The 25,109-nt window shown below is 39.1% G+C and overlaps 1 protein-coding gene across 1 annotated transcript in view; it reads right to left on the reverse strand.

Moving 5' to 3' along the window:
- The window catches only part of hwt (SH2 domain-containing adapter heavyweight), an 85,876-nt gene that overhangs the window by 8,413 nt on the left and 52,354 nt on the right, over window positions 1-25,109 (reverse strand). Inside the window, exons 4-6 of the mRNA XM_018503568.1 lie at window positions 20,535-20,670; window positions 7,135-8,060; window positions 5,100-6,711 (exon numbers count right to left, since the gene is read on the reverse strand). Of these exons, the coding sequence (XP_018359070.1) occupies window positions 5,100-6,711; window positions 7,135-8,060; window positions 20,535-20,670 (2,674 nt within the window). The remainder of the gene's footprint in view (window positions 1-5,099; window positions 6,712-7,134; window positions 8,061-20,534; window positions 20,671-25,109) is intronic.

Genomic DNA, 25,109 nt, shown 5'->3' on the forward strand with positions numbered 1-25,109 from the left:
GGCCACTATCAACTGCCAAATGGTTAGACTGTATGTGTGATGTTGATTTAACCGTACGTGGTTCGCGTCTGTGAATAGTTACGATATAATGGAATTTCGGATTCTTTCAGGGACGGAGTAAACAGAATAATTTGCAACCAACGTTCGAGGCCACATCGAGCTATCGAAAACAACGGTAAAATCATGGCAATATCTGTCCCACAATTCACATAGATAAGTATTCTTCATGACCTCTTCTCGATTGAATCCAACGCCGTTACAATAGCCAGAGAAATAAAATAAAGACAACATTCTTAAATGTTCCTTACTGCTGAATTAAATCAAGAATACACGATTTTGATTTTAGATACTATCTTTTCTTCTTTTGTCTTCTTTTTTTCTTTTTATTCTCTTGAGCATTTATCCTTAAGCGACAAAAACAAGGTGTTTTTACTTGAAACTCTTGGATCGCATTTGGTAGATGAGAATACGGATCGTCACGGCGGAAAAACAAAGACTCTGATGTAAGTTACACTTAACAACTTCAGTCGTAAACAACCGGAAGAGGTCTTGTGTACGCACACTTCTTCTACCGTTTGCCAAACCTTCCCCGGTGTACCCAACGAAGCGAGCCGAGCCAGATATCACCGCGTCAATGCAGTTTTTTGCTTCCCTCTTCCCTCTTCTTTGGACCGTTAACGATCGCCACTAGCTATGAGTTCACGTGGTCGGCCTGGTCGGCCATTAAATGGCCTACACGCGAGACAGATGTGCTCGTCGAGATTGCGAGTATCAATTTTTTCGCTGTCGTAAACGACCTAAAGCGATGATGTAAAAAAGTCGAATGTATTTACAGACCAAGTGCGTGATGTACGAGCAAAATACAACTACTTCTCGTTTTCGCAAGATATACAATATCATTGATTTATTTCATTATATTTATTTCACCGAGTGCGAGATAATACCGGTATCAAAGGGGTCGTTTCAATGATGACGTTTGAAAGAGATGATCGGAAAGGGGACAGTGCAAACTTGTCGCAAGTAGGGCGTAATATTTCCGATATTTTCAATGCGCGCCTATCTTCCTGGTGACACGTGCTCTACACATCGGTACTCGATATATAAGTATACACATGAACCCACGTTGTGTACGTGGGAAGAGTATGCAAAGCAGAACGAAGCAGTGGCTTTGGGATGTGTACTCTACCCTCCACTCCTGTCTCTATAGTGCATTGTGGACCTGCACAAGCTGATGGCTTTTATCTAAAGCACAATACACTGTTTTCCTTCCAGGTTGGCTGTCCGTCAATGCTACTGAAATGTAAAAATGATACGCTGAAGGAAAAATCACCTGTTCTCATTGTCGCTGATCTGTCACCCACCGTTTTTGAAAAAGTAGATAAATTCCCATTTCCGTCATGAGATTCATTTTAATGAACTCGGTCAGCTTAATCTTTATCTTTTTTTTAGTTCTAAGAATTTTAAGCGTTTTGAGAAAAAGAAAAGTAAGTTGGAGCGAGATTAAAGTTAATTGATAAAAACAGAGATAAGACACCTAGACAGACTTGGAATGATGAATCGAAATATTATCGAAAAGGAATAATTCTTTAATTCAAATCGATTTAATGTAATAAAAAACAAGTAAAGTATTGTTAATTAAACAGTCAATAAAGATATAACTGTGCTAATAATATTAACGTTATTAATAATGGAAATATCGGAAAAATGTAGATGGTAATAACTAAATGGCCTCATCGGTCAAGATGGCTTATCGTGATCGACGACCTACCAATAAAATGATACGCTAGCCACGTGCGATAGTCGAAGGTAAAGAAACCGATCGATCACCCACCCTGCTGAGCCTCCTACTTCCAAAGAAGTAATTGTCGACAACGAAACGCATAAAAAGCGTATATCTTTGGAAAAATCTGGTCCTGATTACGTACTAACGCATTCGATGTCTCGTTCCTTCATATCTCCCTTTTTCCCTGGTCCCTCTTCAAAAGCTAATTTACGAATCCGACATCCATCAACCGGGAAAAATATCACGGGTTCCGATTCGCTCGCCAGTCGGCTGCCAAACCGAGATGCGGAATATTATGTATGGGGAGAACGCATCGATTACAAAGTAACAAGTATTTTTAATTTTTTTAAATTTGATTCTACATTGGTTGCAACTAAATAACGTTTTAATTTGAATTTATTCGCGTGACTCCGTAATTATAAAATTTTAAAAAACCTCTGGGGACATATATGAGCACAACATTATATAATGACACGCTGCATAAACGAGTACATAATTTTCGTTGCCATTAAAAAGCGCTCGCGCACAGCTGTTTGGAGAAGCTGGAGCTTTTTTACGCCTCGTACAGTGACGAAAAGCCCGTCACAGTGAAATGTTCGACCAGCCGTAGTCGAAATAATTTGTAGTTTCACGAGAACGCAATGCGACAACTGCACTTTCGTTATCTAGCAAACGGAAAGGACCGGCCAAACCCGACAAACAAACTCTAGTGCGTCGCATTCACGTATTTACCCGCACATTGATTAAACTTCGTGCAGACGACGGCTATTTATTCATATTTTCGACGAGGTAGTTGCTCAAAGAGCGATTACAACTGAGTGACATGACTGGGCTTTTATCAGCAAAATCGAGTGCGTCGTACGTTTCATTTTAATACCGTATTTCACTGACGAACAAATTCTGCGAAATTGATGCACATACTTGTGTCAAACGTGCAATAAACAAATTTAGGCCTCTACTCTGTAAGTCTTAACGATTGTAACGATATCGTTACGTTATCGTTGCGCAAGTAATTTGTACATGGTAAAAAAATTGCGCAAAACCCGGGAAAAAATGTTTCATATACAATTATATATAATTATATAAAATTATATAAAATTATATACAATTACATATAATTATATATAACTGTGGACATATTTTATACATAATTATATGTAATTAAATATAAAATATGTCTATATATACCTACATAAAATTTTTTCTCGGGGACATTAACGATATCGTTACAGTTGTTAAGAGTTGCAGAATAAAGTTCTTAATTCTGTAAAAGATTTAATTAATTTATTTCATTATATACTTTTTTAAAAATTAAGAACTAAATAAAGAAAGCCTATATCAACGTTATTCGTGCGTAAATTATTATATTTAATAACAATACAAATTGAAATTTATATAGTTTATTTTCTGCAGACTTGTTTAAAAGATGGAGAGAAATCTATGTTCCTTTAGAGAAATTGTTAACAACTTTTTTAAATTATTAACCTTTTTACGATATATTGCATAACGACGAAAAAGGAATATTAATTCGTTCCACAATCGCGTAATTTGTCCCTTGCTCGACGAAAGCTGCAAGCGATAATCGGCTGCGCTTTAAATCACCCAGGCAACGACGCAAAAGCGAGTGGCGTGCTTTAGAGCCCCGAGCGAAGGCCGTAATTGATTAAATAAATCCGCGTCGACGTATTTCACGGCGTGAGGAATCACTCGTTGTACGGTCGTCGTCGTCGTCCACATGTTCTTCCAGGCGAGAAAAAAAACAGTTCCCAAGGACCCGTAAAACTTCCAGGCAAAACGGATTTACCGGGCATTCCGTGCCTTTATTGGCATTCGACCGACGATAAAAATAGTCGCCCGCTCTTTCCTCGTCGCCCACGTTCCTTTTCTCACCCGCCTCATCCCGGTAGGTCTATACATCAGTGCACGTAAACCCAAGCCTGCCCAAGCCTACCCCTCGTGTACTAGCATTTACCGTCGTCCCCCGTAGATCGACGTCACCACAGGTTGCGGCTCCCTTAGCCGTAGGCGGTATGCAGCGCGAGAGAGCTCGTTCTCGTGGCTCTCGCATTAGAGCTTTCGCAATTTGGGAACTCGGAGGGTAGACGACGTGCGTTCAAAGTCCCATCAGGTTGGGCGATACAGCTTCGGGGGATAATAGGAGAGGGTGCCCGGTGTGACGGCAGCGACGGTGGTGGCTTAATCATCCGACTAATTCCGAACGTTTCGCGGTGCACTTGCATTGGACCAAATTCACTCGCCAGCGATAAATTATTGATGTCCTATGATTCGTACTATTAATGTGATCTAAATTACACGCTGGCGGTTACTTCAATACCACTTGATAAATTGCAGTTGCCGAACATCGATCCGTAATTATTGCTATGCTCGTTCCCGAATTATAGCTATGAGTCATTATACATACAAATGCCAATGTTTGCTATAACATGTTTACCTATAACATAGTTTCATTATATAATAATAAATGAGAGTTTAATACTTAAATAACCTACATGGATAAATTACTTAATACCTTGACATACATTTGACGAAATTATATTACCAATTATTAATACTTATTCAACTATTAATGCTGTGTAGTAAATTAATACGAATATTCGAGACGCGAAATCACTGTTAGTATCTGTGGCAAAATTATTAGAAACTGTAGAGTTTCATCATAATTTTAAATAATTTTGCTACAATTTCTAATTTCGCGTCTCTAATAATTCATTTCCTTGAGAGAATAATAAACTAGAAGAAATGATATATTATAATGTATTCAATGCACTACAGGATAGTCATATGCGGGATTAATACATGGTTGACAAAGAGGCGTGTGTGTTTATAATGAATATCCAACCGTTGGGAGCAACTAAGTGAAGCTTAACGATGTTAGCTGTTGTCTGGAAGGTTCGTAACGATCAGCATCAAATTACGGTAGCCCCTCTGCCCTGATGAGTACTTAGTTTACCTCGAGGTGCCGAAAGTACGGTTTTTATTGATTTAATGGCTAGACGCTCGATTAAAAATAAAGATAAACTCAAATACCCTCGTGGCTTTCCTTTTACGTTATCTTTGAAAAATACTTGATTTAAAAAAAAACAATACTCATCGCATTTATATGTATATCTGTATAATTTAAAATACATAAAAAATAAAACACGGAAAAAAGTATTTGAAGAATGTAATCGTATTAATAGTGATTATATATTTATATGCTGTATTCATTTATTTATTAACATTTGGTAAAATTTCTATTTTTAGAGTTAGAATATATATAAAATGTAAAAATATGTAAACTAGAGAGAGAACTTACCAAATAAAAGAGGCGGCTCCACGTCGCGTACCGAGAGACTGGACGACGCCTGAGACGCACTGGATTCGGTACTCTGAGTACATCTGAGACGTTTCCTGAGTTTCGGCATATCAAAGGGTAGATCTCTTAAGTCTACACTGGTCGCACTTCCGGATGTAGTGGCATCTTGTTGCATCAGCAGCCGTCTTCTACGTAGCTTCGGCATGTCGAAAGGTAGATCCGAGAGTTCCGGCTCATTGGCAACGAAATTAATATTGTCAAGCTGCGGCTTTAACAGATGGAACCCGAAAGGTTTGCACTTGATACCAGCGCGGGACTCAATGGATATACCGCTGTCTGAACCCTGGATTTCCGCATCGCCCGACGACGACGACTGCAAAGCAAGATTAATAAGATTCTTATTTTGCGGCGTTCGTCGCTTCTTAAAAGACGTGTCCATAGGCGAAGTGACTGTGTTCGTGTTGGTGTTGTTGCCTGCAGTGACGTTATTCTCCGCGGTAATGTTCTCCTCGGGCGAGGCCTTCTGTGAGTTATTGTTGCGATTGTTGTCGGAAGTCTCCGAGGCCGGCTCTTGCGACGACTTGTCGGAGATTGGCGAGAGGATATGCAACTTGGTGGCGTGATGGTTTAGAAAGCCAGGTAGCGACGGCTGTTGATGATGATGATGATGGTAGCAGTTGGTGCCGCCGCTGTCGGAACTATGAGAGCTCAGTGATCTGGTGCTGTGCCGACTGTCGGAACTGCTGGTCGATCTGTTGCCCTCGCTAGTACTACTTCTGATGGACTCCATACTACCGCCGCTGCTACTGGTCGCCATGCTCTCCGTACTGGAGTAACCAATGCGACGCCTCGAAGTACGTAACTTGAACTCTAAAAGGCCAGCGTCTCTTCGCGGTCGTGCAAGATCACCTTCCGCTTCGTGGGGCCTACCCTTGAACTCCATTATTGGCCTGTTCTCGCGAATCAGACTGCGTGGTCGTTGTCTCTCCTCCCGGGGCCTGTCCTTGAACTCCAGTATGAGCTCTTTATCAAATCGCCGGCCCTGTGAAGAATCAATGTTCTCCTGGACGAAGGTCTTTGGTCGACTCTTGATTTCAAGAATGCTGCCCTCGCTACTCTGCGGTGATTCTTTGGCGCGCAACAACGATTTTACCGGTAATCTCATGTCCTTCAAACGGGGATGATCTTGTTGCGAAGGTAAATTTGGCGCGCTGCGAATGTTCAACAGCAAATGATCTCGGTTTCCGTGAAATTTCGCGGGTAAGGGTGCGGTCGACGGTGGTGACGGTGTATAATCACGTGCTGGTAATCTCGGCGATCCGGTTTTCTCGTCGCTTGAATTGATCTGGAGGGACTCGATATCTTGGGACAAAGTAGATATATTGTCTGACTGTTGTTGCGATTGTTGCTGCTGCTGTTGTTGCTGCTGCTGCTGTTGCTGTTGCTGCTGCAGGCGGCTCGGAATCGGTTTTGGGCGGAGAAGTACGACTTTACGTCTATCCTTGTTTGACTGCGATTGACCAGCATAAGGAAGCGACTGCTGATGTTGTTGCTTCGACGTGTCCGTTGACGAACTCGTTCTACTCACTGGCGCGGTATTACCACCTCGTATCTGCGTTTAATTTTAATTTATTTAAAACTTGCTTTTTACGTAGAAAGAACGGTTTTGCTGAAGTATCAACAAAAGCTAGATTATAGCTCTAACAATAATTTTGTTTTTTGGATTATCTAAATAATAATATAGAACGCGTTGAAACGGATTGCTAAAATATTAAAATGTTTTGCAGCATTGTTATCCGTATCTAGTTAAATTTTTTAATACTTCAGTAAAATCGTTATTTTCGTGTGCAAATAGAATATAATAAATAGCACTTCTATAATTTTTATTTGAATACTGAATAGAGCAAAATTCAACGAAATATGTTATTTAAGAACAAAAAGACAGAAAATGGAAATAACAGATAACAAATAAAAAATCTCTATCGCATTTAACTCAGTATCAAAGTTGATAATAACTTAAAACCAATGTACATACCTGGGAATGCAGTACCGCGTGATTAGTGACTCGATCGAGATCGTCAAGATCATCGTCGGAGCGATTGACCTTGCAGTCGAAGGCCGTCTCGTAGAGGTGACGTTGCCTAGCCATCCCTTCCTCGTCCTCTTCCTCAGGCTCCGCGTCCTCCTCGTCCCCCTCTTCTCCCTCGTCCTCACCCTCCACGTCGTCCTCGTTCTCGACGAGTATCAGCTGCGGGTCTATCCTCCGCGTACGTCGTAGCTTGCGCACTTGATGCCGCGCCCCTTGCGGCTGCCGTCGGTCTAGCTCATCCTCCTCCTCTTCAGGCGATGCGACGCAGGTACAAACGGTGGTAGGCAGATCATGGCTCAACAGCCTATGAGGAGGCATGAGGGTATGATCCCACTCGGTGATGATGCACGACGAGAGGATCTCGTTTCTGCCTGGAACACCATGCTCGTTCCCCGATGTGGGGCTCACTAGATCCTGACTGCGATATTGCGACGGTAACGGCGGCGGTGGATACTGCTGTTGTGCTTGTTGATAATGCCGTGGCTGAGATGAATACGATCCTCCATCACCCGCTACCGAGTTTCTTTTGGGTAAACCGGGTGTGCGCGAACGCTCGTCTGGTACATCGAGACTGACGCTCTTACGATATTTATTTGGCTGCGATTTGGGCTGTTGCTCCGGTATCTTGAAAAGATCGCCGTAATAATATGGCGATGGATGACGCACGGGTTGAGCAGACTCGGTCGGGGATTGATCAGTGAGATGTACTAAAGCGACGCAGTCTACGAGTAGACCATCGGTTGAAGTTAAAGTGTCCCTGTCCACTGATGGAGCTCGGGCCGAGGAAGCGTAGACACTATTCTTTCGTTTTCTAACGATCACTGCTCGCCCGTTTTCGTCGTCTTCGCAGGATGACCCAGACGCTGAAGGATCTGTAGATTGTTTAAAATAGAACGATAATTGTAAGATGTTATTAACTCTTATTAACTTTAATCGATATTCACTAATTTAGCACTCGGACATTTCTTTAATTGCACTGAATCAAAACTGTATGTAAATACAATAAAATATTCATTGAATTAATGAAAATTGGTCCAATGAATTCCCATAATAATTTAGGTTATAAAACTATTACTAGAATTCATTGCAAGAATGAATATGTAGTTATATATAAATGAATCCAGTTATTGTATCAATGAATTGACTGACATTAAGTCGGACATTGATCACTCATTGAATAAAAAATGAACAAAATTTTTTCAGTGCACGTTATAAAAAATTGTATGTAACAAATATTTTTCATAACCTTATATAATTTAAATTTACATAATCTTATTCCTCGTACTTTATCCTTCAAAATAAAAAAAATTGTTTGATTACATTAATTTTAAGTTTGATTAATTTAAAATACACTGAAGGACCTACGATCATCGATTAGGGCATGGATTAGGGTTAATGAAAGCGCTAATAATAACAAGTTACAAATATAATTTGTATAATTCTTGTATAATTTAATAATGCTATTTATGAAAAGATAATTTTGGCTCGTCTAACGTTTAAATATCGAGACAGAAATGACAAGTCATTGATCATAAACGCAAAGCTTTAGAAGATTTATGAGTAAAGTGATGTCCTAGCCATATAAAGCTCACTTTCGAGAACCCCAAAAATGGCGCAAAATTTTCATAATCGTCCTGTAAAGGAAGTACGGGGTTGGACCGCCGAAGAAAGAGAACGAAGCTCACGGGGAAAGTAAAATTGCCTTGAAATGGCAGCCTTATCTCCTTAAAAATCACTTCCTCCGTCCATAGGATATTACCGTAATGGTCCCTGGCTTCCTTGCCTGACGTCCTATCCTCCACCCTACGTCTTGTTCAACCACCCCTTTCAGCCTCTTTGTATTCGTCGACCCGTTCGAGTATCATCTAATGCTTCTTTAGACCTTACGATCGTGTCACGACCATTCGCGGTAGCAACGAGAGAAAGGGAAAGCAAAACCGAGCAGATGGAGGAGGCACAAAATTACGCGGACACCCGGTACATTATATAAGCAAGGTACACATGCGGAATAGACGAAAGGACTGAAGATAATGGGCACATTATGCTCGACCAGAGAGGGCTCCATCGAAATCCTTCCTCGTTCCCTCCTTTCTTGTGAAGGCGGCAAGAACGAGATACGCCATAAACCATGTTGGTTGCTGCTTTTGACAGGGATCGTCGCGGATATATGGACGAACTTGCCGAACGAGAAAAAAAAATTATTATCGGAAGCCGCTCAGTCCATCGCATCGTCCAGCCAGTACTGCTGTACCAGACACAAAGGCTCGTAGCATCAGGATGCGGATATCGACCGCTTAGAGTGCAATAGGCGGTCTTTGTACGTCTCTTTGTCGCCAAGTAATTTGTTTTTGATCGATCTCTGCACACAATGTGAGTAATCATATCGCGCGCGCGTCAAATGCACATTGTACAATGTACATGCAGTTATTTAACGATGTGGATTACGGTATGGCTTTGAATATTTATCTTACCGTTCACTGTGCTCAGTTTATTAATATCCGCGGTTTATATAATAGAAGCTCCGCTAACTTAATTTTTTCAGATAACATCATAATTTTCTATATTAATTTTTATACTAAAAAATAGAAACAGCAGTTCGCGATATTTGCGCTGGCTATCAATAAAATTTTTTATATTTCTTTTTATATATTAATCATAATTAAATATAATTTCATTAATATTTATGCTAATGAACATTAGTGTCCTAATATAATATTTATAACATTATTTTCCTTTTCAAGCTGTTTAAAATACTCCAATTTTACCCATTGTAATAATTACAATTTTTGTAACCAACTATTATAACATATCTTTTCTTTTAAATTAATTTCTTATTTTTGTAACGATATTTATTTTTGTTTTTTAGTTGTGTTTTCGTAAAGATATAATTTTTTTAACGAAACACTTTACTTTTTTCAGAAACTTGCGTTATAACGTTATAACTTTTGATACTATTATCAAAAACTTTTTTTCATTTCTAAATTTATTCTATACAGCATGTTCTCATTTTAAAGAATTAATTAAAATCTATTAAATTTATGGAAAATACGGAAAAAAAAGTTTGGAGTCTAAAATATTCGTTCTGTGTAAATTATAATAGGATGATTCGGACATTGTTATAATTGAGATATTGAAGATATTAGTTACTATGCGACTATAATACAATACATATTTTGTAATTGTCAGATGTACACACGATTAAATATATTTTAATAATTTCAAGTTTATTAAATTTAATGCAGAAAATTGTGTAGAGTTAGTTAAATAAATATCATACTAAATTTATAAATAAATTCAGAAATACCAACGAGTACAATAGAATATAGATTTACTTTATATTATTATGCCATGGTACTGGTCAGGTAAAATCACTGTGGGATCCATAACGCGGCAGGATATCCCCAATTTCCTGCGTATTTCACTATCACGAGAGGGTTTAAACTTCATTTTCCATGGTCAAATACAAAGGAGTGGCGTGACTGGGGGATTCGTAAAGCACGAAATGGGGAATTAATTCCTGGACAATGATTCCGACAAATTATTGCACTATCCGCTTGTCGCCATAAAATGGGGACGAACCGCGTGCGATTCCATTTTATCTTCTGCTTCGAACTCGCGGCACATTCTTGGCAGCGGGTGACAAACGGCGAAGAAGCCCCGGATACTAGAAGCTGCGGAAGAAATGGTCCCTACGAAACCAGACGTTGTCTACGTATTCAAACTTTCACAAAGGGGCAGGAAGGCGACTGATGACCCATCCCCTTCACGAGGATGAAAAACGGGAGTGTGGATCCATTACCTTTTCTTTTCACCTGAAGCTACTTTTCTACCGACTTTGTTCGGCGAAACTTTTCGCCGTTAAACTTTTAAACATTCAAAAAGATGCGGTGTGCGCAGGATTAGACATAACACCGATCCGCAGAATTAATGGTAAAAATACAATACTGGATGTTGCAACATCAGAGCGGAATGCTAACGAGGAAACGCAATATTGTTTTACGCAGTTGGTGATGTAATATCACGATAAAATTATATCAGAGAAACGTGCTGAGAAATAGGGGAACTCAATCCTCGGGAAACAAAAAACAAGGTAAAGAAAACTCCTGTGGAAGTGAAATCGAAGAAGACATGAATATGTATTTGCATCTGTTTCGTTCGTGCAAACTTAAGCAAGACGTAGGATTAAGTCTCGGAAAAGTAAACATATTAAAATACTGCAATAAGCAAGAAAACGTTGTTTGCGTTTATTACAATATTTGAAGCAATCTACGGTTGAATAAAAAATAAACCTGAAACCTCTTTGCCTTAAAAAATTGAAATATAAGGGGTGACGAGACTGGTAATTTTTTTTTTTTTTTACCTTTTGTGATGTATAGAGGACACACGAAAATTACATTTCAAGGCTGCTCTACATACGACCAATTGCATCGTCCTCTCGCGTAGTTGTTATTCGTTTGCAAGCGAGAAATATTGCAATGGACAGTACGACTTTCCATTGAATGCGCACGCAAACATACACATATACAAAAGCATGCTGGCGTGTCGCCAAATTGCAGTGATATTGATTAACAATCAATAATCTGATCTGTGAAATATCTGTCGAGGGTCGACTGTACGGAAGAGAGAATAGCGAACTAGAAGGTTGATGATCGAGCAGTTCGATTAAATTGGACTGGATTACATATATTGGCCGAAAAAATGCCAACGTCCGCCCTTGTGTGACGTAAATGAATTTTTTTAATTGATGAATAAAACATTCGGGATAGTGGTTGAGTTCAAATATCTATCTGCAACTGGTATACCTATGTAAATATATTATTTATAGTAATATGAAAATATAATTATATGTCAGGTGCTTTTCCTGAATAATTGTTGAGATTTTATTGAGAATTATATGTTATACATTATGATATATATTTCATATAATACAGAATTTAATAAGTTTAGCAAGCAAAAATAAGTTCTATGTAAAATGGAGCTGACAGTGAAAAATCCGTTGACGGATTCAGATGAATAAATGGCTAATTATTGTACATAACGGGACGTGTAGATGAGTCAGTAACGGATACTACATGCGAATGAGTGATCAAGTGACAGAAAATGAAAGAGGGTACGTGTATGCAGAGTTAGGGGCGACGATACATCGGGGATAGGCAGTGCCTACCCTAATGAATCTATTACGGCCAGTGAGCGACAACCCTCGCCTAGCAATCACTACAGATAACACGAAACACTGTCGCATGCATCCTGTTTACATGAATCTGCAGATAACGAAGATGAACATTCGAGACGATCTATTTTGGATTTACAATGCATAGGATCTACGTGCGAACTAGACGATGAGGCAAAAAAAAACTAGCGCAAGAGAGTTGTTATCTGCCTCGATTAAGGTCAGTAGATAACGATATTGCAATCAATTTTCCATTAGGAACAGTCGTCAAGGCCATGGAATGTAATCCATAATAGCTCGCTGTTAAAAATCGTTTATAAACCTCGTAATGTTATACAGCTTATTTTAATATCTGCCAAATCATCTAGGCATAAAAATAAGAATAATTTTATACCACTAAATAAAAAAATCATATTAAATGATATAAATTGAAATTATAATATAAATTCTAAAATTTAATAAATAATGATATAGATATTAATTAAAATTTCCGTTTGGAGTTTATCATTTGAAGTTACAAATAATTATTATTTGAAGCTACGTATAATTATATTTGTGTAAATCATAATAATTATACAACATATCATACTTCGAGAAGAGATCATTTCAGCAAATACTATATCCATCTTAGCATGTTGTTAACACAAAGCTCTAACTATTGTAACAGTATTTTATCTTGGGATCAGATTCTCAATTATATGATAATCTGGAACACATAACTTCATTTTGACCGCAATGATCGCAATGCTGTTTATGCAATCTTTCATTTCTCCTGCGATTGACGGCCAGAGGTAGGGCAAAATTCCGGGGAAATTTCTATATAAGAAAGACCGTAACGTAAGCTCGGAACCACTTCGCTCAGCATTTTATTAGATATTGTCCCCGTAACGTGACCGAGGTGGTGATAGTGTGTCTGTGGGATATGTGAATCGTGGGATTGTATCGTCTTTCAGACGGAAGAGAAAGAAGGAAGAAGAAGAAGAAGTTGGAAGATATAAGATGGCGACGCAATTGCCCGACCTCGGACGATATCGCTAGTCAACGTTCAGGAGGATCTTCGGGGCATCTTACGAAGCAGCTAAAGATTACGGGCCAAGTCGAGCAGCGACGAAACGAAAGCCAATCTCGGTTATTGGCTCTGTCGCGCCAGGATCCACGGTTACGATCGCGAGATTGGCCAAAGTATCTCGTGCGAAATGTGTCAGCCATGTCAAGGATCGTGGAAGGGTGACATTTGGTCGCACGAAGATGAACATAAACTATCCGAAGATTATCAAACACACCCAGGAAGATTAAACTGATGAACATTACGATGAATTATTCCTATCTCGTTGTTATGCAAAGCAACTCGTACTAATCAATTAGTGTCGCCTGTAATCTCACATTATTCAATGTAGTGTAAGATGGAAGCAAAGATTGTAGTGCATGACGGCAGAGAATTCTGTAATATCGATATTTCTTCTTTATAAAATATATCTTCTTTGAATGTCTCCCTTTTGATTATGCCCTCCAGTCATCTTTTTGAAGCAAGAAAGAACTACTAACAAGCCAAAGTTATCAGAGTCACAACAACGATTACAAGCTGTCACTACAAAGGGAAAGAAATATTGGAAAAAGAAGCGATCTACTTTGAAGAGAATCTATCTGTTTTTTATTTGATATTTGCTACGGACATTCTCGAACCTGTATGCATAGTACGAGATGATTGAAGCAACGACTGATTACGAGGGCCTTTTAGAGCGTCGCTTCATCGCGATGTCTTTTGATTACTGTTTCGTATAAAGCTGTCTATTGATGAAACTAGCAGCTTTAAACTAAAAAGGATATGTTTCTGCTCGTCATGAATTAAGTGTCGCTCGCTTTAATAATCCCGCATAAATATTAGATGATTATCACAGTTGAGCTGAGATCAAATTGATCAAAAGCTTTCCTTAAGAAAGATATCCATTGATCTCAGAATATCTTCTCTAAAGAACGGCACGGATCTTCTTTTCTCCCTTTCTTTATTCGACGACAGAATATACAGAAAACCTTAAAATGCAGTTCTAAATCCCATGAGCTTATCTAAGATTTTAATCAAGAAGAAGCAAAAGTTTTTCTTCACACAAAAAACTTATTAAAATACTTATATTAAAGCTAGCCTTCGAGAATCTTCAACAAACTTTTTTACGAATAACGCGTGAGTCACAAATTGGGCAATGAACATTTAATTTTTCGTGGTAAGAATAATTTTCATAATTTAATTATTTCTTCTTGCTAAAATTTAGGGGAACAAGTGCCCTCCTCTGTCCATCCCTTGAGTATGCCCATGCTAAATCCCCTTCACGCTTCGGCTGATCCTGGACGGCGATTTAGCTCCTCGTAAAATTTAAGAGTGATTGTGCGAATGCATCTCTGAGTCGTTAGCTCCAATTGATTTTATTATCAATAAAATCAATGTTTAGGCTCGCTGGAAAGGGTTTTGCGGCGGCAAAAAGGGAGTGCGAAGTACGGCACAAAGCTGTCGATCATGGGAGCAACGCGACGCGTGGATTATTCGTTTTCCTGTCAGTAGACATTGCACAATTGAAATCTACGTCGGTGGTCACACGCAGGCACAATCGTTTGCGGCGGAAAGGGTTGGATCTGACGAAGGTAAACCGAGAGGGTTTCGAACGTGTCCGAAACCTACCCGCCGATTTCGTGCATTCGCCAATCGTGCGTACCTCAACCCCTTTATGGACTCTTCGAATTAATCATGTCGCGAGTTTACTTTTGCTTCAAATTCAATCTTACGTTCCGCTGCTCACTGTGCGGCGGCTCATCGAGTTAACGAGAAATCTCGTATTCGTTTTCAAATCGTGCCATGCAATTTTGATCACAATCAAGGCTCGTGATATCATTTGACGTACGGATACTTGATTCTATCTTTACAGAAATTTTACTCGAGATTTACTTGCTTCGAAAATTGGAGTTAAATTAAAAAGTTACAGCAGGTGATGTTTCGCAATATTAAGCCCGATCTACAAATGTAGTTGTAAATGGTTGTAAAATGTTGTAAAGCGAAGTTTTAACCTGCTATTCCCGGTTGTACAGCGTGTTGTAAAAGATGGTTTCAACTTTATCTTTCACGATTACGACTGGGTAAAACATGAACCAATAAGAGTGCTGTCACGTGTCTACATTGTTATTGTCCTTTTTGTCTCGATGTATGGAAAGAAATGCAAAGTGTTCTTTTCATCTTTTATTGAGTTCATTTTATGATGTATTATTTGACGAGTTTATTATATTACAAATATATTGTATTACGAGTATAGAACACGGAGAAAGTGTTGTGAACAATATTCAATTTGAAGATGAAAGTTCGTTGAATCTTTATTCGATTGTAGATTAATATATTGTACAACGTTTACTGCTACTACTATACTCCCATAACCTTACATCTACGTTTACGCAATTGTAGATCGGGCTATATGGTTATAAAATCAATTTTGAATATTGTAGTACGACTTCTCACCGTTAGAATTCTCTCGCTGTGCTAAGCGTTATCTCGAGGGTCACGGGATCTCACCGGAAATTTCAGTAGTTTATACGGTAAGATAGGCGATCTTTAGCAGCTACGAACGTTTCTTGCATGACGCGAAAGCATCTGACACAGAGATTAAGCCAAGCGCGCGCGAAATTGTCTCGCAACGATATGCAAATCGTGGCATAAATGCTAATTGTAATTGCCCATGAAATGAATTCAAGGGCTCCCTCCTGGCGAAGGGTTCGGCTTCGTAGCTTAGCACCGACCTTTGCCCTCCAAGTCTGCCGAATATGTCGAGTGACAAAACTGCCTGTGTTGTTTTTAAAATTTCGCATCGATATAAAACCGACTAAGGTAACAACGTTATTCATTCGTTTCATAATAAACAAAGAAAACTTTTACAAACAATGCGTTCTTTTTTCAGTATAAAAAAGTAATCCTATCAAAAAGTTACTTGAAAACATTATTCACATACGAATCTCGTTAACCACTTTTTATTCACCCTACACTCTCAGTATGAACTGAAAGGTCCAATTGCCAAAGAGAAAACTAAAACAGTCAATCGGGGGATTTGGATTTACGGTAAACGAAACGAAATGATATGATTAGGACGTTAATTCGTGTCCCGGTACATATTGCTAACGAGAATAGGACGCAATGAGTCAGTTTCGGACAAAATCTAATAATCCTTTTAACAGAGGTTTCAAATGATTTTTTCTGACAAAAATCGTGTAGTAAAACTGAAGGCTTTGACGTCAATTCATCCATGCCGATATTGCACGGCGCGTCCCTCGATACCGCTATATGCGATAAACTTTCCATCTTGCCATAGCGATGCGCGAATTTAGCTCGCAAAATTGCTCGGGGAATAAGATCTCGTCTCCAGATCTAAGCACGTACTTATCGTCGGACGAGCCAAAATTATGCTGGTGACAGTTTGTAAATGATCTAGTTTACGACGCGAGAAAGTGAGGGATATGGCGTATCCGAAAGTAAGGCGGAAAGGGAAACGGCGATGGAAAGAGAAAGAGACAGGGAGAGAGAACAAAGACTAGATGACAACGGAGGCATAAGGACTGAAGGATCTTGTTAACTATTCATCTTCATAGCGATCAGATTTTCAAGTTGTTTACGTGAAGTATGGAAACTGGTGAAGATTGGATGTTTTCGAGTATGCTTAATCGTTACGAACGCGTTTTTATTGTATTTAGTTGGATAATGAAATTAATCCCCCTCAGGAGCTCACATATGTGTGAGTATGGAATTGGCAACCCTAGCTATTCAAGATCAGAGTGGCCTGAGAGTATAGTCAGGCTACTTTGATCTGGAGATACAAAGGAAAAAACCATATATATTACGCTTATTTATATCACACATATAAATTGTATTAGTCTAATTATTTTAGAAAATATGGAAGATTATAATATTACAAAATATCATTAAAGCTTACGTGTGCAGATTATTCAAACAAATATAGAAGAAAAAGGATTGCATTAAGCAGTGTTACAATGAATAGTCTGCAGCTCTAACTCAGTATTCTGCACACGAATATAAATTTCCGCTAACAAATATATGTACGGCAGCTTTTGAACAGCGTTTGATGAACACCAGGCCCGCCTTCTCCAACTCGGACGACGGACGCAAACCGACGGACGGATTGACATTTGCATACGATGGACCCGCACAGGCGTTAACTGCTCGGGGACGCGGAATGAGCTACAAGTCACCTGGTACCAGTAATTGAAATGAGGGTAACTTTGAAGAGGGGTCGCACGAACAAACGAGGAGCCCAAAAGTTCTTTTAGTGACACATCGTACATTCGCGTGATATTAAATGTAATTAAAATTATGGTAGGTTTCTTTAAAACAAAATTTAATTAATATCAATTGAAAGAAGGCAGAATACATGAATTTTCCAGAATTGCCATTACTGGATTAAATAATTATGGAACACTCAGTGTAGTAATTTATTGCATCCATATTTCCTTCATAACGTGATTAAATGTAAATATTTTTAAACATTAAAAAAATAATCTCATTCAGACAAAAGAAATTTTTGCTTTTAGTTCGCCATAAGTCGTTAACAGTACAATGTGCCGTATTTGATTTGTCTCACGACGAAGTGCGTACTCCAGAGAAAGACGAGAAAAATCTGTCGAGAGGGCTGACTGTGAAACACGGTTAATAAGTGGAATGGCGCTGGAAAATGCGGTAGCGAGCAGGCACACAATTTGAAATACCCCTTGAAACTTTACGGACTATGAAAGCGGAATGAAAACGGGCGGGCGATACTACGGGTGGTTCGGCGGTGCAGGGATGGGAAGTTTAATTAAATATCACACGACATATTATGGCAGGCGGGGCACCACGCGTGGTGTCGATGGCAAGTAACGTCGGGGACAGCCCGCGAGACCGAAAAGTTCGTGCCAACAAGCGAGTAAGCTAAACTTGTAGTAACGGACAACGGGGACGCTACGTCGCTACCACCGGAAGTTAACGGAGGGCGGCGAACCGTCCAGACATTTCAGCGTCATCGGTACCCTTTTATAAAGCGGCCAGTCTGAAAATTCCATTCGGCCCACCCTCGCGCGCACGCGCTTCCCTTATATTCACCCCCCATCGACGCGACTGCTGATTCAATTCTCGCGAAAGGAACGGCATTCCTCGAATGGCAAGGACGACAATTTACTTTTAATCTTATAATGCCTCCGTCGAAAGCCTTGCTGTGGAGATTTTGTCGTGAGACGACGAAAGAACCGTTATGGAGCAAATATTCCGTAAATGTAGGTGACTTGGGACAGCATGTACTTTTGTTAACTTCAATCGTGGTATCCATTCATGAGTTTCTAAAGAAAGTTTCAATTTTTAATTTTCTTTAATGACTCATGAATAGATATCATGTTTGAATTTAACAAAAGTACATGCTGTCCCAAGTTACCTGCACTGTCGCAAGCCTACATTTGTGGTAAGTATATCAATAACAAAGAAAGCTAAGTAGATTATATCTATCGTAGTGATGCATTAGAGCTAGACGAGACGAGAAAACATTGATACCGAGATTTAGGTTCGATAAAAACAGATGATTAATACAATTTTCTCGTCTCAATGAGCCGATATTCTCATTTCTCAAGATTTTATCCAATTTAATCTCGAGACATTCGAGAATATCTACTATCTCGTTTCATTTATTTGAAATATTTATATAACCAGGCAACACATTATATAATTATAACTATCATAAAGGCTGTGTTCCAAAATTTACTGCCAGTACTGAAAATCTATAGTGCACGTGACGTAAACTATAGATTTTCAGTACTGGTAGTAAATTTTGGAACATAGTTAAAGATGTCGAGGTGAGACGAGATGAGAAAAATAAATAACACATTATAATCTCGGAAATATTTCTTCGAAATTCATCACTATAACCTATCGTAAGAGAACAAAATAGCACGTGTAATACATTTAGTAATATTATCGTGTCACTAGGAAAACAAATGGGGAAAGGTCATATGTTTCCCCTGTCCTGCCGAAGGAAGCAAATCTTTGCACAGGCCTCATGTTGATCCTTGCTACATTCACAATGACTTGCGAATTAAAAGCCCATGAATATGGTAAGGATGTAAATTCCGCCAGTGTTTACTCGGGATCAGTGTTACACGGCAATCTGCATACTCGAGTGTCGGGTACACCCGGTGACGCGCGATGAGGGTTGCGAATCAGGTTCGTATCGTACATCCGGAACAATCGTGCAGGGTTAATCACAACCCACAGCATTCCTTCGTGAAGATACTACGGCAAGAATTTAATCCGCAGCTCTCGCTAACGTCTCAAAGTTTCCGCGCTGCTCAAGACCGTGTGAAGATACGAGAGTTTCTAATCTGTACGAATCCCCATCTGGCAGTTTTGCAATCTCACCGAATCGACGAATATCATCCACTGCGAAAAAGAGACGATCCCCTATTTCGAGCAACCCCGTCGATTAATCCGTTAGCCGCTCGCGACCAACCTGTGCGTACCGTTCAATTATCGAGGGGTTCTTCTCCCTCTCTTACCCGACGCTAACTGAGTTGTTACCTCGATAATTCGTACGTCGTAGTATCGGCCGTAACCCGGCGGCTCGCCACATTAATTTGCGGCCTAGCATGAGAATTTCCGCTTAACTGCGTTATCCCGGAACTTATCGCACACCGTCAGTGATCAATCAATGTAGATTCCGAACATTTCACCAATATTCAACGCCGCGGAAGTACGTCTCATGCTTCGAATACCGCAATTAATTTATCGTTATTATTTTATTACTCTATATGTTTAGTATTATTTTTAATTATATATTATGTAATATCATATTATTTTTAATTATATCATATAAAAATAATCTGATATTACATAATAATATAATTAAAAATATTTTAGTGTATCATATTTAATTATATGTATATCGATCGTTGATATAAAATAAAAAAGTGCAATTTTAATATTTAAAATTTTTCTTTATATTTAGTGGAAAGCTATAGTCTTCTCATTAAATATTCCCGACATCTATTTGTATCTCAAAACAGAAGAATGCTATTTATATGTCCATCCAATATGCAACAACTCTATTATATGATTTAGTTAGAATTAAATCCTTTATTTCAGTCACAATGTCGATTTAAAAAAAAAACCCACCTGTGTACGGTCGACAGTAGTTACGATTTTCTCTGCTGTAAATCGTCGGCAAGGACAACTCCGCTCCTGGTTCCACGTACGCTTTACTCTTGCTGTCTCTAGGGTCGCTGTATTGTTCCACAACCTCGATTTCCGCCTGCAAACAAAACACAAATTGTTTCCTTCCATTTCCACTCGAAAGAGATTCCATATGTACATCCTCGTCTGAAATAGCGATCGATCTGGCACCTCCATTAGAGAATACAGTTCTCTTCCTTAATATATGACTCGTAATGACATAGGATAGACGGTATATCAAACGAGAAATTGGTCTAAATTACTGTAACAATACTAATTTGGCAAGGTGCATTTTCCTCGGCGTTCTCGCGTGCACGGTAATACTCAACTTTGTCCCAGGAGAGAATATCTTTGAGAAGGATTATCGTCAGAGATAGCTACGCTTGAATTTACACGGCAACTTGATGCCATTTTCTGGTCCTGAATGCAGCCAATTGCGGTAATACGTTAACCGGGACTCGAGGGGACACGCTTCCAGCCGTCCCCTAAATGATGATCGTTATTTCGAGAGAAAACAACTGCGACGACAATTCATTTCCGCTAGCACGTGTGTCTCGGTGAATTAACCGTAGCGCTCAAATAATCAGCCAGATGACGATGAACATTAATATCCTGCTAGTATAAAGATTAAGCTTGAAGGTGGAATACTTCTTAGTACGACTATAATATAAAGCGAATTGCTAGTCATATTTGTCTTAACAATCTCAACCCAAAAGAACGAACGGAAGAAATAAATTTCTCTTGACTGAATTTAATCGACCACGAGCGAGGCAGAGTTTCTCGTATTTCCTGCGGAAGCCGTTCGGTTCCACTGCGATTATGCGATCGATGCTCTGTCGATATTATGAATGATAGTAATGATAATAAAAATAAAGATTATATATCTTTTCCGGGTAACAAATGATGAAAATTGCAGATTTTTAGCACTGGGTAAAAAAGAACCCATCAATGAAAGCTTTCCTCTTCTCTCTCTCTCTCACTCTCTCTCTCTCTCTCTCTCTCTCTCTGTTTTAACGTTATATCGAAGTTAAAGAAGCGCAGTAAAAGAAGAAATAAGATGGTGCATAAGAAAGCCCAGCAAGGCGAGACGAGCAGACATCTCAGCAATGTAAGACGAACGAGAAAGTGACGGTGGGGAAGACAAGTAGCCTTAAATGGAAAGAGCCCAAAATTGGAATTCTCCTGCCAAAGTTGAGCGCTATGCCTCCAGGGGCTATTTCGAAGACGAAGTCGATTGCTTCCAGCCACCTTACCTAGCTCGTTCACTCTACCGTCGCACAATCCCTCCTCCGTGAAACGGATAAATTCGTAGATGTTTATACGGAAATTACGGGAGCGATTCCGCAAGCTCTATGGAAGTCGTTCGTTCGGTTATTGCAAATCCGATGACGAACGGGCTGACTCGACTTTCCGCGAAGCGCGAACGCGTTCGCCAAATCCCATGCCGGTGGTTGCGAAAACGATTACGCGGGGTTATCGGCGTGCAACGCCGACAAGAAATCGAATTGTCGTTCGATTCGGCGAGTGAAAACGTGCGGATTAAGCGATGCCTCGTTAAGCGGGTAAAGTAAATCTGTAAAGCTGTCGCGGCGTTGGCGGCAGAAGAGCTATGGCAAATAATAAACACACACAGTGTCCCAACTTGCTGCTCGAATTTCCCTCCGTGTGTAAACTGTTTGACCACTTTGAGGATTGCATCGAATGCAATGGCACTGAATGCAATGCAAATAATGCGCATCACACCCTATCATATTCAGTTGTTAATACCGTCCGATTTATCGAGGGTTTTAATCCGATTACTTGGTCAGTGCGTTATAATTTGGCGTAATTATTGGCTGATCTAATCGCGTAATTTTATTGTATTTATGAGTCTACGTGGCAAAACGAAACTTTCATCATTATCTGCATTCGCTTTTGCGATGACAGAACTTGTAAACGTCACTTGTCTTTGTTTAATATTGGATAAACAAAAGAGACAAAATAATGCTTCAAGCGATGTATAATCGTAAAAAGCGAACGCAGCCAACTGTATTTTGTTAATTTCTTCAGATCTAATTTTAATGGAATGTTAAACAAATTTTTAATTCATTCAACGGCATTTTAATAAATGATTTATACTAAAAAGATTTATTTTTTTTCAAAATTTTGACTATCATTCCAACAAGTATGTTACGATACATTTAGTGTCAGATGATGTCGATAGAATTAAATAATTTAAATGGATGATATATTCAAATTTGATGCATATTATATTTAAAAAAGTTAATAATGCATTTTAAAGAAGGATTATTGACATAAAACAAAGAAAAACATTAGACATAAAATAAATTAATGATTTAGTTCTCTCTAATTATTAATTATGTATACTAATTACAGTTCCTCTAAATTTAATTATTATAAATACAAAAAATAAAACAACTTATCAAAAAGTTTCACCGAGATATAAATATTAATATCGTAGCGTTGTAAAGAGCTATATTAATGGCGACTAGCGATATAGTTCATAACATAAATAACGCCCTTACACAGAATGGCACTCTCGAGGAAACGTTACATCAGCGACGTCGATCGCTCTTAATTTTGTGTGGAGCGAGTCAGTATTTCTACAGTATCCGCAATAATATAAGACATCATTAACAGTATGCAGATAATGGCGTCAGGTGAAGCGGAGGTGGCAAGAAAAATGAGCGATGCAAGATAAGACTCACGTAAAAGCGCTTTTTAGCGGCAAGAGTATCAATCACTCTCGCTCTCGGACGAGGGACATCGCACAAAGAGCTTGACATCGAGCACTTTCCTCACGCAGTGAATTTTTTCCGGAATTCTTACAGAAAGACGCGTCCCTCCGAACTAGTCAGGAATTAATTACGTTCACTTTTCAATGTAATTTTCCCCGTCGTGAGTTAATCGCTTTTGTGAATTCCACCTGATACAAATAACGACGAGTCCCCCTGGGCATTTTGTTAATATACGCTCTGCGTTTATTGAAAAATAAATCGGTCGCCTCTCACGATTGAAACATAACCAAGAAAATTGCAAATCGAAGTTTGTGAACTAACGAACAAAATGTCAAAATCATGTATAACTGCAACTCTCGAAAGACACGTTTACTAAAGTTTTACACCCCCAAGCTCTTTGTTATAGTGATAAATGCGAGCAACACCAGTGCTCGATCTCACGCATAAAATAAAGCGCTAAAGTATTAAGTAGGGCTTACGAGCACGACTCATAACGATTCACCCTCTCGAGTCAAGTGGCACCCGCTTTCCGTCTTTGTCACACTCCCCCTTGCGACGCTCGCGGGGGTTGTCGGTGACAACGAAGCGAAGGAAACTTTTGTTCGGCGCACTCAGGTGTCGTCCCTTCTCTGCGACATTTCTTTCTCTTTCTTTTATAAACTCCCTTGCGACGGTCGCGCGGCGCGGTCCTCGTTTCCGTTTATTTGTATAGTAATCAGACGCCGAGCTGACGGTAACGAATTAAATTTTTTCGAATTAACATATCAAACACGGTTATGAATAAAAAAAGTGATAATGCGCGTGATATGTAATGTACTATATAAAATAAACATAAAACCTAGTGCAAAAACAGAAATTTAAAAAGTATATTTTATATTTGTAAAAACCATAGATATTTATAAAAACTATAGATATTTATAAAAACTTTAATTTAAAAGATCTATGAGTTTTCTTTGCTGGTCGCTGAAAAAATTATTAAATAACTATTCGTAATTATTAATTCGCAGACGTGCGAATCTGATAATTATAAAATTAAATAATCTAAAAGATTAATTGCACAAATTGCAGAATATGTTCACTTTTATGTGTTATAATGCTCCATTTCTTGGTGAGAAAACCGCAAAACACGATATTTCGAGCGTATTTTCGTGAACCGCAGAAGGCGAAGCTGTACTGTCAAAGCGTTTAGGCGAAGAGCTCGAGGCAACTCCAGACACCAAAAACTGAGTGGTGGAGCAATTATAAGCAACGCCGGAAGTCACCGGTTTCTCCACCCAGCCAACGATGCTTCTCGTTCCTTTCGTTGTTACCACCTCTCACACTCTCCAACACGCTTCATCCAACGCCCCCACGATGCCCTTTGCTCTACACCGTGCCCGGCGGGTATTTTGTCACCACTGTAATTATATTTCTCCCTTCGACTGATTCCCCAGCCGTCAGCGTTACGAAAATATCAATACTATCGTTAGCCGACAAAACGGCTCGGGTCACAGTTGCAGGAAGTGACGTCATGCGCGTATTATGTGCAGAGGACGAGACAGTCGAGGGTTGCGTGAGTGTAGGATGTTTACTTTGAAATCTTATAATATGCTGACTCTAAATGCAACATAAACACTTTATTTTCACAACATTTCATGAATTTTTTTCATTAATTAGATTCAATCAAGACATTTATTTTTATAATATTTTCTTAATAAAGACAAAACTTGCAAGATTATTGACAACATATACTTCATATGCAGATTATGGAAAAGTTATTCTACAAAGGATTTTGTTTTCC

The sequence above is a fragment of the Trachymyrmex cornetzi genome, unplaced genomic scaffold, assembly GCF_001594075.2.
Source record: "Trachymyrmex cornetzi isolate Tcor2-1 unplaced genomic scaffold, Tcor1.1 scaffold16, whole genome shotgun sequence".
Taxonomy (NCBI): domain Eukaryota; kingdom Metazoa; phylum Arthropoda; class Insecta; order Hymenoptera; family Formicidae; genus Trachymyrmex; species Trachymyrmex cornetzi.